We start from the raw sequence: 15,856 nt of genomic DNA on the forward strand, positions 1-15,856 counted from the left end.
AGCTGGTTGACGTGATTTCATAAAATTTGGCAAATATTTTAATTAAAATTCGAGCCTCTTCTGATTTGGAATTCCCAGAAATCTATTTTTCAAACTTTTAAAATGAAAATTGTTGGAGGTATTTTATGAAAAAAATTGGGTTCGCCTTCAAAGATTTTTGCCGAAACTCACTAGCTTGGTCAAGTGTTTTGATCGCATGAATTCCAGGTTTGAGCAAAAGTCTTCGATTATCAAGGGTTGCATGTACTTGCATGTTTGTTGAATGTACTTGCATCTTGCTTGCATATGTTGTTTAATATATGAAGTCTCATGTTTTACCGCATAAAGGTTTCTCTTATGGGTTATCATAAAAAATTTCCATTATAAGATATTTTACGGGTTTTCATAATTTTTTCCCTTGAAAATTTCTGGTGGGTTTTTATAATTTATTTCCCTTTAAAAAACTTCTGGTGGATTTTAATAACCATTGAAAATAAAATATTTTGAGTCTATCCATTTTCCCTCAAAAATTAAAGATTTGCTAGCTTTGCTTTTGTAGGAGAGGGCTCTCTGATTTCTAAAGAGGTTTTACTATATTTCCTTAAAAAAAAAGTTTTGTATGTTGATGAATGTCTTAAATTTTGTGCTATCTATTTGTTTGGTTTTTGTATTTTATTCTCAAAAATCATTTTTGAATTCTATAAATCACAAAGTTGTGTGGGAATCCTTTGTGGGTTTTTTAAAAACGATGATTTGTAATCTTGGGTTCAGCAATTTTTTCCCAAAATCGTCACTTATTGCAAATATATTTTGGGTGTTGTGCTCTTCTACAAAAATTTGGAGGGTTTGTCGATTTTTCCTCAAAACAGTGACAGTCTTCTTGTTGTGCGTCTCTCTCTAGCTACAATGAGGGCCAACTCTGTTATCCAACATCAAGTTTGACTTTGTGACAAGATTCTAGGAGGGTTACTAGGAGACTCACCTCAGTGGTAGGCTCTTGTCTCTTGTTGAGGAGCCTTCTGAAAAAGGCGGAAGCCTTCTCTATTTTTTTTGAATGGATTCCGGCTACTCTTGGGCATTGGCATTCTACAAATCCATGGAGGATCTTAGCAGGAGTAGAATGTTTTGAAGAATTTACAACCATAGGACATGTACAGTCTTCTACAGGGTAGTTAGACATGACCATTAAGGGAAGGTATTAGAAATTGTAATGTTAGCCTTTAGTTTATTAAGTAGTTCCTATTTTCATCTTTTGTTCACAATTATTTCTTTTAGAAACATCGTCTTTGTAAATCTATATATGGAGCTTTCATCTTTTTTGTTTAACACAACATCGATTTACCATAACAATATCTTCTCATTTATGGCAGAGTAAAAGGCCAGATCTAGAATATCTACCAACCCCTCTTGGTTTGGGCACCCACTGTGGCAAACAAATAAAAATTAAATACAAAAATAAATATGTTGCCATTGGCCAGCCTGTTTTGAAGAGGTGTGTTGTTCAAATAAAGAAGTGCAACAACAATAATAAATGGAAGATCCTTTGGGGTGTCCATCATCATCAAAAAAACATGAATGGTGTTGCTTGTATCAGTTTTTTTTTGTCCAGAAAAAAACCATTGGAGGGTTAGCGATTTTCTCCACAAAAATTGTCGTATCTTGCAATCAATTTTTGGGTCGCAATGCTCATCAACAAAAGTTTGGACGATATCTTCAAACAAAATTGAAATATCCCCTATCAGGACATTAATTTATTCATTTAATTTTTTTTCCTATTCAGACTTTCTGCAAACTGATTTATATACATAATTCCTCTATATTTCTCAATAGTGATTTTCCGAAGTTAATATTATATACATAGTCCCATTCTAAGGGATATGCCTTTTCATAAACTATATTATAATATTGATGATATAATTATATTAAAAATTAGATTATAACACATATTTTGTTAATAATATATCAATTATATTTCTTATTATAATATTAAAATTAATATTATTACATATAATGCATAATATATTTACTTTCTATATTTAGATTATTAATCTAAATTATTATATTTTATCGCTCAATATAATATTTAACTCTCATATTTATATATTATGCAATATTAAATATGATAATAAATTATACTATACCATTATTATATTATTGTTACTATTTTATTTATTCATTATTTATTAGTTCCTACCAAAGGCAGGATACTATTGCTTTCATTCAATTCAATTTTTCAATTCAACTGACCAATCAACTCATAGGATTTAAAAGATTAAAAGAAACTTCAAATGTTTATATCTTTCTCTAATTTTTCATTATTTTATAAATCACATTTTTCATTCTCTATTGGACCATTCTATTTTTGGTAATAAGAAAATTCAATTTTCTCCAACAAAAATACAAATATTTTCTAATGAATGCATTAATTACAATGTTATCTTTTCCACACTTGTGACAAGTTCATTAAATTTTCAAAAGGTAATATTTTTATCTTCCACCTCACACCACTTTGAAAAAAAATGAATGTATTCAATATTAATTATCACAATGTATCTTTCTTACCAACTTCAAATATAGAGTTAAATATTTTATATTTTCTTATTTTGAATATATTTATTAGTTTTACATTGATGTTTATTTTTGCCAATTGTAAAATGTCATTTCTTTAAGTTTACACTATGTTTTACTAGCTACTATTTTACAATCTTGCTCTAATTTTTTAATACCATTTTACAAATTGTCAAACTAATAATACCCCTCAAACTTAATTAAATATTTCGGTAGTTTGAATTAAGTACTCAACAATTTATTTATTTTAATTAAATATTTAACTTATAGTTGAATTGGTAGAAATGAGTAGTTCATTCATATGATATAATTTTTATTGTTATTTATATATTTATTAAAATAATATAATTATTAATAATGTTTAAATTCTCTTCCTTCTAATTTCCTTCTTTTCCAATTATTGGCAAGAACTTTGACGCATTGCGTCTCTTGTTTATTATATGGATCTTACTGATAGGGATATCACAGTCCTCCCCTCTTAGATTTTGCTTGTCCTCAAGCAAAAATCATTTATACATAACTTTTTTTATAGAACCCTCATATGAAGCACATAATTGGATACAAGAAGGTTTCAGCACACATCATAATCTAAGTTACCAGATTCTCTCTTGGACCTAGGAATTACTAGTTCAATTCTCTCAAAAGTGTGGTCCTTGTCAAATTCTGTCAAAAGTCTGCTGCAGACCGAATATTGTTGGGAATTCCTTGAGAGGAGCCCTGGCAGAATTTAGAGGACTTTTAGGTGACTTTGGTTTCCAGTAGAGGAATCCGAAAAGAATTTCAAAGAATTTGATAAGGAAAACTCCCTTTTGTTTACTTTTTCAAAAGGTCTTTTTTGCCAAATTAGACTCTAGCACATGATTAGACTTGATTCACTAATTGTATTTTATTCAAATTAAATGCTACTTGAGAAGAGGAATCGGGATGTAAAAAAGTGACATGCATCTATTATAGAATGTATCAAATACACCATATATGCATATACTGTAACATGTATAGAAAACTATCGATTGAACAAAATCTAAAGAGATATTTACTGTGGATAATTCTGAATCCAAAGCCTGCTTTCTTGGCTTCATCTAGTCTGATCCAAAGCTGCTTTCTTTGAATCATCTAGTATAATAGTTAATGTGTGAAGCTTACAATATGGCAACAATTATAGCATTACTTTTTGTGCTTCTACTTTGCAACAGCAGAATGATGATGATTTGTTTCATGGCTTTGATGATATTTGATCAATGGTGGCTGATTATTAATGTTGACATTATTGTTTTTCAACTGAAATATTGATGTGGTGGTGTATTTTGCTATGTTGCTTTAACATTAGCATAGTGGTGTATCAGCTTATTTTCTCTTGCATCTATGTACTTTTATATATATATATATATATATATATATATTCTGGTATGGAGAAACGCAACCCAAAAAAAAATTGAACGAATTTCGAACCCCCATATCGAACCCGAATTAGTACCCAAATTGAAACCAACAACTTAGTTCATAATGCATGAAAACACAAAGCATACACGAAGTAGACATATGAAAGGATGAAAATACAAAGCAAACACATGGATGCATTGAAACACAAAGTAGACACGATGCAAACATATAATACATACATTCTTGATTAATGCCTTACTATTTCCAGTTAACTAGGGTTAAAGGAAAGATTTACAAAAAATGTATTTCTTCAATAAAATCATGCAACCACAAGTGGTCATTAATATATATGTGTATAGTGATCATTAATATATATATGTGTATGTATAGTTTCAAGAAAATGTGAGTCGAGATAATTTATTCCAAGCCAATCCCATACTTCCACACGAGGTGGCCTACTTAGGAGGATGCTTGTTTTGTTTTGCACTTATTATCATTCTTTAGTCAAGAAGAACATTTAGGATGTAAACAGATTGCTTAGGCACCAACTCAATGGTCTCCCTCAAGATTTCTGGGGATCAAGCCCTTAATCCCATCTTGGACAAGTCCTCAAGGCATCTTATAGGGGCGTTGATCCTTACCCATCTCGGAATAACCGATTGGTTGGATTTGCACTAGCCTCTCCTTGAATACACCTTCATTCTCTCTCATGAGGCTACTTTTATAGGTAAACATACGTGAATTGAAAAGGTCTTGTTATTCCGATTGTAACTATGGTCTAGGAGGAATGCTAAGATGCAATAAGTCGCTTTGTCACCAAACTCAATAGTCTTCCTCAAGGTTTTTGTGGATCCAAGCCCTTAATCCCATCTTGGTATAACCTCAAGGCAAATTGATCACATCTTGGACGATCCTCAAGGCATCTTATAGGAACGTTGATCCCCTGTCAAGACATTAATTTATTGATTTAATTTTTTTTTTCTATTCAGACTTTTTGTACACTAATTTATATATGTAGTTCCTCCATATTTCTCCTTTTAGGTTGCTACTGATCTCATGCAGTAAGGTCGTTATATTTCTTTCTGTGCCTTGCAATCAATGTTGTGGATATTGTTTCTTTTATGATTCAATTTACTTTGTTTTTCTTTGTGGTTCATCTTGCCAATACAATGAAGTTATCGCCCCTGTAACGAACATTAATTTGCTCCTCATTATAAACTTCACAAAAGGTTGCTGCATTATCTGAGCCTTGGATTGTTTGTGTATCTGGCAGCCTATATGAGTGTTTTATTACATCACTCTCATTGCAGGTTACATATTAGTGTTTCCTCTGATGAATTGTAATATTAATCAAAGATTTGTAAGACTAACGGCTAACTCTAGGCTCCTGCTCAATCAATAAGATGGTGAAGACAACCTTGTAGCTAATCTTGTGTCTCTAACGGGTCATTTGAATTGCACAACAGACCATGAACCTCGGACCTTCAATCCTGCAGTAATATGTTGGCATGCCACAACAAAGTTTAATTCTACTCTCCCTCTGCAACTGTGAACTTGAGAAACACGCAGGGAACATGGACTTGAGAGGCGCACAAGGAACTCCACGTCTTTGAGTGAGTGAGTGAGTGTGTGTGTGTGTTTGTGTGTGTGTGTGATCCCCCAGCATGAATTGGTGAGTGAGTGAGTGAGTGAGAGTGTGTGTGTGTGTGTGTGTGTGTGTGTGTGTGTGTAAATTGGGGTCCCAAAATAATGACAAAATAATAACTACCAATCTTTGAATCCTTATTTTCAGAAACCATTTAAATACTCAATGCAAAAGCAATGTATAATTATAAACTTAATGAAACCCTCAATATTCCAAGGTTCCGCACACAATAATTGTCCTCTTCATTCACACGGCAGCATGAGAGAATAAAATATATATTAGGCTTATGTCTTAATTTGTGTTTCCGTTTGCAAATAATAAATTTCTTGTTGACCTCTTTGAAATAATAGTCCTTGAGCCCAAATGGAATAATTGAAATTTGAGTCCCACGACAATGTATTTTTTTCTATTTTCTATTTAACTTTTAATTGAGGCTTTTATATTTCTTTAGACCACTTTAATATATTCACACCAAAGAACATCATCCCTGACATTATAAATTTTAAATAATAATTCTTTGCACATAAAAGAGGTTCTCATTAATCCACGATTTTTTTCCACGTAATAATGACCAAGCTTTTCAAAAGATAATTTGAACGCCAAACCAATGCAGCAATTCCTGCCAACACACCAAGCAACAAATTTAGTATAGTATAATGATGTACAACAATACTCTCAGCACTATTCCAGTTTGCTATGTCCCTCCTGTTGACGATTGATTTCCCTTGCAAGCTCAATGCAATCAAGATTGTCGTGGATTCAAATACTAGATGACAGTCTTCGTTCGATAACATTTAATCGTATGACTTAAACTATAGCTGATAACAAAAAATTTGGTTGACCGCAGTATATGATGCTTAGCAATGGTTTCCATAGCAAATATTTTAATTACACCAAACTATGAGTTCTAAATTAAAAGTCTTCTCCCACCAAACTTATGGTATCGATATGGTGTAATGTCTTCGATGATGTCTGTCGCACCCCATTGTATCTTTATATTTCATAGGATTTAAGCACAAACTTAGAACAATCATTGTTGTTTGCCCGTGAATACTATCGTGGGTAGCTATAGAAATTTTATTTAAGGCTCTCCCAATCAAAAAGCCCGATGTCTTATTTGTTAGAATAATTAGATATTTCCTAACTAACTCTAGTTGCTTAAGCTAAACTTTAGGCATATAATAATTAATTCTTTTATTAATTATTATTATACAACCTATTTAGACCTTTTTAGGGTTTTGATCTCCTTTATAAGGACAATCTCTCATTGTAATATCTAATTCATTGTTGATAATAGCAATCTACTTTTTTGCTCATCAAGAATGTCTCACCTCTGGATCTGGCAATTTCAGCCTCCATAGCTTTTTGCTTCTCTCTTCTGTGACTGGGGTTTGCGTGCAGCTATGAGATTGATCTTTCATCAATTTCAACATTACTTCCCTGATACTATAATATTTAGCAATATTAAGGCAATGTCTGCTCTAGTAATAAGGTCCGCTTAGCCAACATTAAAATATGAGCGCTTGCCTTCAACTTTAATTATTATTGTCCAATATGGCAATATAATCTTTCTAATATAAATAAACTTCTTTTGATCTTTTCCCCTCAACTTTTTGAATCTACATACGAAAATCTCAAGAAAATTTAAATTCTCTGCTTAGATTTAAATTTTCAAAGGGAGATTCTACTACCTTTTTAGAGAGTGTTCTTCTCTTTCGATGTTCTTCAATTATATTGATCAATGGTGTCTTGCACTTTATCTTCAAGAGGCCACCCATCTTCAAGAGACTACCCTGCAGTCTTTTATACCTTAGGGGCGTACTTCGGACCAGCTCATCATTGCCTTTTTCTCTCCCATGTCTCCCCTACGGGGTTTGAATAGGTTTTCTAGTACTTTCCATTCCAGATCAGTTAGACATTGTACCAGTCTATTCAGGCAGCGTCAGTCATACAACGGCTCTACACAACATTTTAAGACTATAGATAGTTCATGAATTTTCCCCTCTATTATTGATTTCTTTGTGACAAGGACCATTAGTCCTTACCGTGTTTTCTTTCTTGTTTTGTGTATTGCTTTCGTTTCTATTTTGCTACCGTTTGATACTTCTACTTTGACCGGCTCTTCTATTTGTATGCTCAATCCCATAAACCTTGTTGGTTTTTTGTGGACATTAATATTATTATCTTATCTTAGAGTAATGAGAGGACCAGGTCACTTCAAATAGATAGGTTGGCAGTCCTCTTGAGCAAACTTCTAATTTATTTTTACTTATTTTTACAATCTTTTTAGGATAACAAGATCGAAGCTATGATACCAATTGTAATGCCCCATCAGGACATTAATTTATTGACCTCCATATTTCTTTAAGGTGATTTCTCAAAGTTGATATTATGTATGAATGTGTGTGTAATGAGAATCGGCAAATCTGACCAAGGCTCTGCGAGTTGGAGGCAGAGTCCCACTTTCCAAGGCAATTGGCCTCTAGACTCGGACTCAGCCGAGTCTCGAGCCCAGAACTCTCGCTGGTGGAAAACACTTAAAGTGCAAAAAAAACATAAAAAACCTTAAGTTGGACTTTTCCAGTTCTTATAACATCTAATTGATCTGAAAAGGTCATTCCACCATTTGCTTATGCTCAGAAGAGAGAGAAAAGAGTTAGAGAAGAATATTGGGGTTTTGAGAGAGAAATCAGCAAACCGGTTGGCTCTCCCATATCAATTGCTAATAGTTTGTGCAACTTTGTAGCTTGCACTTAAGCATTGAGAGGAGCTTAAGGAAGCATTTGGAGGACGCTTCTACAAACTTGCATTTCCATTGTTTGACTTTGTGCAAATTTGAAGAGGTAAGCAACAAGTTGCATTTCTTTGTGTTGTTTTGTAATATGTTTTAAACTTTTACATTCATATTTTTTACTTCTCATTTTGTTTACATTTGTTTAATCTCTATTTCTACTATCTACTATTTAGAATCTAGACTTATTCTAATTTATGTTGATGACAAGGTAAGAAGGCCCTAAAGTTCAAAAATCTGATTTGATGTTAACTTTTTTCTATTTATAATATACTTATGTTGCAGTAGGCTAGCAGCAAACACATTGAAATTTGACATAATGCCTCAGGGTGAGGGAAGTGGAACTAGGCTTGCATTTAACCCTGATGCAGACCCAAGTGCAATAGCAAAGGTCGGGCCTGGAAACATGCCATCCCAGGGCACAAAAAGGGAGTTGTTACATGTTGGCATTGCAGTGTAGTATATAATGGGGGAGGAATAAATAGATTGAAGTATCACCTAGCACATATACCTAGGTGTGATGCTAAAAACGCAAAGATTTACCCCAAGATGTTATGCGAAACATGCTGACTCTTCTAAAGGAAAAAATTGGAGAAAAAAGAATTGAAAAAGAAGCAACAAGAAGAAATGGCACAACTAGCCCAACAGGGATCTCCTAGTTTTCGCTCTCCATTATCCCCTACTTCACCTATAGAATCCACTGCTTCTACGAGCTTGACCATTGGGTCTCACATTCGTAAGCAAGGATCGACACTTGATTCCATGTTTGTTTCACGCACGGCTCCAAGTGCACAACCATCGCTTGAGAGCATGGGTTGAAACAAAGAGATGATTATGCAAAATTGGCACTTGGAGACTTCATCTACAACAACATTTCATTCAATGCAGCAAGGTACTTATTTATTTAAATTTAAATTTATGTCTTCTCTTGCTTTCAAAGTTTCAACTTTCAACTTTCAAGAGACAATAATATGCTTATTTTGTTTATTTTAATTTGTATTTTGTTTTCAAATTTATTTATAATATACTAATTTGTTTAACTTTAAACTTTATTTTATTTGTTTTTGGTCCCCTTAATGGAAAATTGGAATCGATACTCTTGTTGTTTGTGGTCCAAGGTTCAAAGCCCCTAGTGCTGACGAGCTAGGAGGCTCTATTTTGAACCAAAGGGTGGCTGATGTAGAAGGTGCAATCAAGGAGCAGCGTGAGGTGTGGAAGACGAAAGGTTGCACCATCATGACTGATGGTTGGGCTGATAGGAGTAGAACACTCTTCAACTTTCGTCTCCTCATCAAGTAAACCATAATTGCACTTAGAGTCTTAGACATTAAAAATTTAGAAGTAAAACTTGTACTTTTGTGATTAAGTTTATAAATTATGAATTTATAAATTATGATTCATCATTAATCATTATACTAATTTATTTCTTTTTCTTTAGGTGCCACAGTTTTTTTGAAATCAATTGATGCCTCAGGAAAAACAAGAAATGTTGAATATCTCTGTGAGGTAATCGATGAAGTGATAAAGGGCATGGGTGACGAGAATGTGATACAGATGGTTACAGATAATGCAGCAAATTATGTTGCTGCAGTAAAGCTTCTTATGGAGAGACACTCTCACATATTTTGGACCCCTTGTGCTGCTCACTGCATTGACCTCAAGTTAGAGGATCTTGGTAAACTCCTTTGGATAAAAACAATTATAGAGCAAGGAAGGAGTGTATGCAAATTCATATATAATCATTCATGGGTCCTCAACCTCATGAGGAAACACAATGAGCAAAAGGAGTTGTCTCGTTTAGGGGTCACTAGATTTGCAACCAACATTAAAATCTTTGTTTGATTCAAAGGGAGGTTTGAGATGCATGTTTGTTAGTGAGGATTGGATTGCATCATCATATGCAAAAACCACAGCAGGGACTGATGCAGCTGATCATGTTTTTTATGAGGCTTCTTTTTGGACACCGATTACTGATATTGTGATGCTAATTTTCATTTTTGTCCTCATTTCAACTTTATTTTGTTTATAAAATTATGTTATAAATTATCGTTCATTTTTTAAAGACAAAAACTTAAAGTTGATTATTTCTCTTCCACCTTTCATAATGATTGCAATTTGTAAAGCCACTTGTTGTTCTCCAATGAACTGCTGATGGAGAGAAGCCCTCAATGGGCTACATTTATGAGGGCATGGATAGGGTGAAGGAGGCCATTCACTCTTTTTTTGCAAGGAATCGAGATAGGTATGGGCTTATATGGGATGTCATTGATAGACGTTGGCACAATCTACTTCACAGGCCTATACATGCAGTGGCCTACTTCCTTAATCCAGCATACCAATTCAGCCCACATTTCAAAGCTGATGATGAGGTGTGGAGCGGCCTCTACAATGTTGTAGAGAGAATGTCACCTAATTCAAGAGTTGGAACAATTGTAGTCCATTAGATTGAGTTGTTTAAGAAAACTCAAGGGGACTTATTTGCACAAGAGTTGAGCAAGAAAAATAGGACAGAATTGATACCTAGTAAAAATCTTTGATTCTACATCATAATTTCTAATTCTATTAACATTTTAATTTGATAAATTCAAAGTTATTGATATGATTTAAAATTTTCTTGTTTCAAGTGCATGGTGGGAGATGTTTGGCACTTTTGTGCCAGATTTACAGAGGATTGCGATTCGCATCTTGAGCCAGCCATCTAGTGCATCGGGATGCGAACGTAATTGGAGTCTATTTGAGCACATATATTCGAAAAAGCGCAATAAGTTGGCAATGAAAAAATCGAATGATCTTGGCTTTGTTCACTACAACCTTCGCCTTCACCATAGACAGATCCTTGGCACCGATACATCGATAATTGTATTAGAGAATGTTGATCCTCATGCAGAGTGGAACACAGAGATGGCTGATCCTATCTTCAATGATGAAGATGTGGAGTGGGTAGATCAAGTGGATCGGGAGGCTGAGGCAGAAGCGATGGTAGTCGAGGAGGCTAGAGCATGAGGAGACAGAGTGCAGGACCCTATGGCTAGGAGTGATGGATCCGAGTTTGATGACAAGGATTATGTGGGTGAGGATGAGGATGAGGATGAGGTTCAAGCTCAGCCTTAGACATAGGGAGAGAGGATGGCTTTACAGTCTTCCATGACTTATCTTAGACACACTCGTAAGAGGACATAGACTACTATAAGCCTTAGTCTTCTAGTTGTTATTTTGATATATGTTTTGAACTTTTGATACAATGGATTTCGTAATCCATGAATATTGTAGACATTTGAGTCTTTGAAACTAGAGTGACACTATGTTTATTACTGTTTATACTTTATAGTTTATAGTTTATAACTTTATATTGTGTTATTCAATTTTTTTCCTTTAGAAATTCGCTTTTATACTTATGTGATCTATGCAAAATTGTGTATGTGTATTAACTAGCTTCTACTTATCTCAATTATTGTGTATTTGATGTTAATTGACTGAAAGATGCATGAAACAATCTTAAAATCCTTTAAAATCTTTGAATTTCATGGGTTTTCCAATTTTCTGAGTCCTTGCTGAGTTCGGTCGCCGAGTCTGTCCGAGTCGGATTTTTACTTTCCAAGTCAAAGGCGAGTCCGAGTCCCGTAACTATGATATTTTTTTTTTTTAATTTTTTTCTCCCAATCTAAGAGTTATACTTTTCATTTATTATATTATAATAATTATATTATATTAATTAGATTATAACATATATTATATTAATAATATTTTTTATTATAATATTAATATTAATATTATTAAATATAATGCATAATATATTTACTTTATATATTTAGATTATTAATCTAAATATTACATTTTATTGCTCAATATAATATTTAATTCTCATATTAATATATTATGCAATATAATAATTATATGATAATAAATTATACTATACCATTATTATATTATTTTTACTGTTTTGTTTATAATATTATTTTCTTATTACTTTTTTTGTTTATTTATTATTTATTTAATTTTATGGATCTTACTGATGGGGATATCACAAAAATTGTGGCTGTTTTTTTGAAGAGGTGGAGGATTTGATGATTTCTTCCTCAAAATCGTGGTTTCAATTTCAAGAGCTGAACTCGGTGTCTTTGGCTACAAGGAGGGCCAATTTTGTTTCCCAACATCAGGTTGGAAAAATTGCGGTTATCTTGGTTGTACTAGAAGTTCTGCAGAACCAAGGAAGGTCTTACCAAGGAGGGTCTCCGTAGTAGGCTCATGTAGCAGAGTGTTCAGAAGATAATGGGCAGCCTTCAATACATTCATGACCAAAAGGCCTGCAGATTATGTCTTTTGTAGGATAGAACAATGGCCAATAAGAGAGGATATTAAAATATTGCAATGTTTCTAATACAGGTCATCTTGGTTGAGGAAGTTCCCTTTTCTGCATTTTGTTAATGAGTGTTTCATTTAGAAACCTTGTCTTGTAATCTTTTATTAATAGTTGCTTTCGTCTCTATCATTATATATCAATTTATAATAACATCTACAATGTAAATCAAGTATCAATTTTTCATTCTTATTAGTTAATCAATAAAGATGCCAACTGATGGAGTAATTAAAAGGAGTACAAGAGGTTAATATTTCTAAACTTGGCCCTTGAACATCAGCAGTTAATGTTTCTTTCATTATAGTTGCCATCTACTACAATATACAAGCACTAGAATTTTAAAAAATAAGATTTTATCATTTTTATCACTCCGACAAATAAATTAGGTGCAATCATTTAATGTCTTAATAACTGTGATCAGTAAAATTCTGCATACATTGTAAAAAAAGAAATAAAAAGGGTACAGTAACCTCATCAATTGCATAACCTTGTATTTTTACAAAAGCAGCAGAAGTGATAGCATCTGTGTGTCCCTCCAAAACATGCGTACAGGATCCATCTGCCCTCCATATCCTAACATGATGTGAAAGAAAATGGTTGTATTCAGTTTTTTCCTCCATTACCTCTATTAAGAAGAAATTACTGAAAGCATTTTAATGTGGCTACATAAAAAAATTCAGTTAGCAATGGAAAGTCATCTGCTGTTAGCAATGGAAAGTCACAGTAGAGGAGAGTTTTACCTTCCTACGCTATCACACGAGCCACTAAATATGAAGCTGCATAACACAAATACTCTAGTAAAAAACTTGTAATTAAAGATATAATGTGGAAGAACCTTCTATAACTACATAGCACCAAAATCTCAACAGCTGAAAGGAGACTCAAATCCATTCAATAAAGCATTTGAAACCATCCCCAAGGTTAGTTAAGATTTAATATCCTTTGGTAACAGATGATTTGTCCTGCACGCACATAGAAATCTAATAACAGAGAAGATGATTAAAGATTATAACAATTAAATCCAGTAAAATTTAAATCATCCATTTGATTAAATATTCACCTTAAACAACATACAGGAACATTCTTCCATTCTAGGAACAATACTCGGAACAATGTGCAACCTTTTAGCTCAAATCTCTTGACTACTGCAGGAAAGACCATTCTTTTCATTTCAATCACCTCATTCAAAATATTATATTCATACTTCTTATATTTGTTCTAGAATACTGGATGGATGAACATTTCAAACCTACAGTGAATTTACATTGAACTTAATGTTAGAGTAAACAGTTAACAGGACACAAGCTATATTGGATTTAAGGAAAGAAAATTCCAAAACAAATCCATGTAAGACTAAGAAAAGATTATATAAACATGTCTAAATGTGATGCCTCAATTTTGAGCCTTCCATAAATATATTAAAGTGCTATAAATTATGCAATTACCAACAGTTACATGATTTGGCAAATAAACATGAATGGGTAGAAATGAGGCTGGACATTTCTACTTGGCTGAAAAAACTTATCATGCAGACTGAGTGCTTATTTCATAAATCTAGAACTTGAGATCAATAACCTGTGACTTTAAACTAATTTTGGATTGCATGAAAAGCTTCACTAACCATCCACTCCCAACATGCTGAATCAGGTTGACTAAGAACTTTTACAGAAACCTTATCGATTTAAATGGTATCAATACAAGAAAAAACCATTCATGAACTCACTGTTACTAGGAAAGCAAGAACCAGTGGATAGCAATTTAGTAGAAGACTATCAAAGATTTTCTTTCGATAATATTAATGATGTTAAATTTTTTAGTTAAAATCTTCTGTAATGTTGATGCACATTGAACTCAACTGCAAGAATTTATTGGCATTTGTTAGCCAAGTATCGGTGCCTTTATGTGCTCTGGTAAAATGTATAGAATTTTAAGGATCAATTGATACCTGAGATGCTTCAGTACCATTGTGTTTGAATGAGTCTATGGCAATGTTCCCGACTCATTGTTGGCAGTGATGAAGCTACAATAGACCATTTATCAAGTAATGGTCATGATCCATGAGGATAAAATTGCATGTACCTAGATGGCCATCATTGCGAATACACAACTTACCAAATCAGCAGATAAACAGAGTGTTTGCAAGTATGATTCATGACGATAAAATTACATGTACCTAGATGGTCATCATTGCAAATACACTTACCAAATCAGGAGATAAACACCGTGTATCAGTTTTATCCTCGTGTATCATCAGACGGGTCAAGTTTTATTGGTTGCAATCGCGTGAAATCATTGACATGAAAAAACCATTCATGAACTCACTGTTACTAGGAAAGCAAGAACCAGTGGATAGCAATTTAGTAGAAGACTATCAAAGATTTTCTTTAGATAATATTAATGGTGTTAAATTTTTTAGTTAAAATTTTCTGGAGTGTTAATGCACATTGAACTCAACTGCAAGAATTTATTGGCATTTGTTAGCCAAGTATCGGTGCCTTTATGTGCTCTGGTATAATGTATAGAACTTTCAGGATCATTTGATACCTGAGATGCTTCAGTGCCATTGTGTTTGAATGAGTCTATGGCAATGTTCCCAACTCATAGTTGGCAGTAATGAAGCTACAATAGACCATTTATCAAATAATGGTCATGATCCATGAGGATAAAATTGCATGTACATAGATGGCCATCATTGCGAATACACAAGTTACCAAATCAGCAGATAAACACTGTGTTTGCAAGTATGATTCATGAGGATAAAATTACATGAACCTAGATGGTCATCATTGCAAATACACTTACCAATCAGAAGATAAACACTGTGTATCAATTTTATCCTTGTGTATCACCAGACAGGTCAAGTTTTTTTGCTTGTAATGGCATGAAATCATTGACATGAAAAAACCATTCATGAACTCACTGTTACTAGGAAAGCAAAAACCAGTAGATAGCAATTTAGTAGAAGACTATCAAAGATTTTCTTTATATAATATTAATGATGTTAAATTTTTTAGTTAAAATTTGCTGTAATGTTGATGCACATTGAACTCAACTGCAAGAATTTATTGGCATTTGTTAGCCAGGTATCGGTGCCTTTATGTGCTCTGGTATAATGTATAGAATTTTAAGGATCATT

At 33.2% G+C, this 15,856-nt stretch overlaps 1 protein-coding gene across 1 annotated transcript in view; it reads right to left on the reverse strand.

The window, feature by feature from the left end:
* The window catches only part of LOC149557709 (Transducin/WD40 repeat-like superfamily protein), an 88,650-nt gene that overhangs the window by 21,480 nt on the left and 51,314 nt on the right, over positions 1 to 15,856 (reverse strand). Inside the window, exons 4-5 of the mRNA XM_089832264.1 lie at positions 13,461 to 13,496; positions 13,208 to 13,293 (exon numbers count right to left, since the gene is read on the reverse strand). Coding sequence (XP_089688390.1) covers positions 13,208 to 13,293; positions 13,461 to 13,496 — 122 coding nt within the window. The remainder of the gene's footprint in view (positions 1 to 13,207; positions 13,294 to 13,460; positions 13,497 to 15,856) is intronic.

Source organism: Cupressus sempervirens, chromosome 5 (genome assembly GCF_028749045.1).
Source record: "Cupressus sempervirens isolate cs-2001-9-10 chromosome 5, ASM2874904v1, whole genome shotgun sequence".
In the NCBI taxonomy this organism is placed as follows: domain Eukaryota; kingdom Viridiplantae; phylum Streptophyta; class Pinopsida; order Cupressales; family Cupressaceae; genus Cupressus; species Cupressus sempervirens.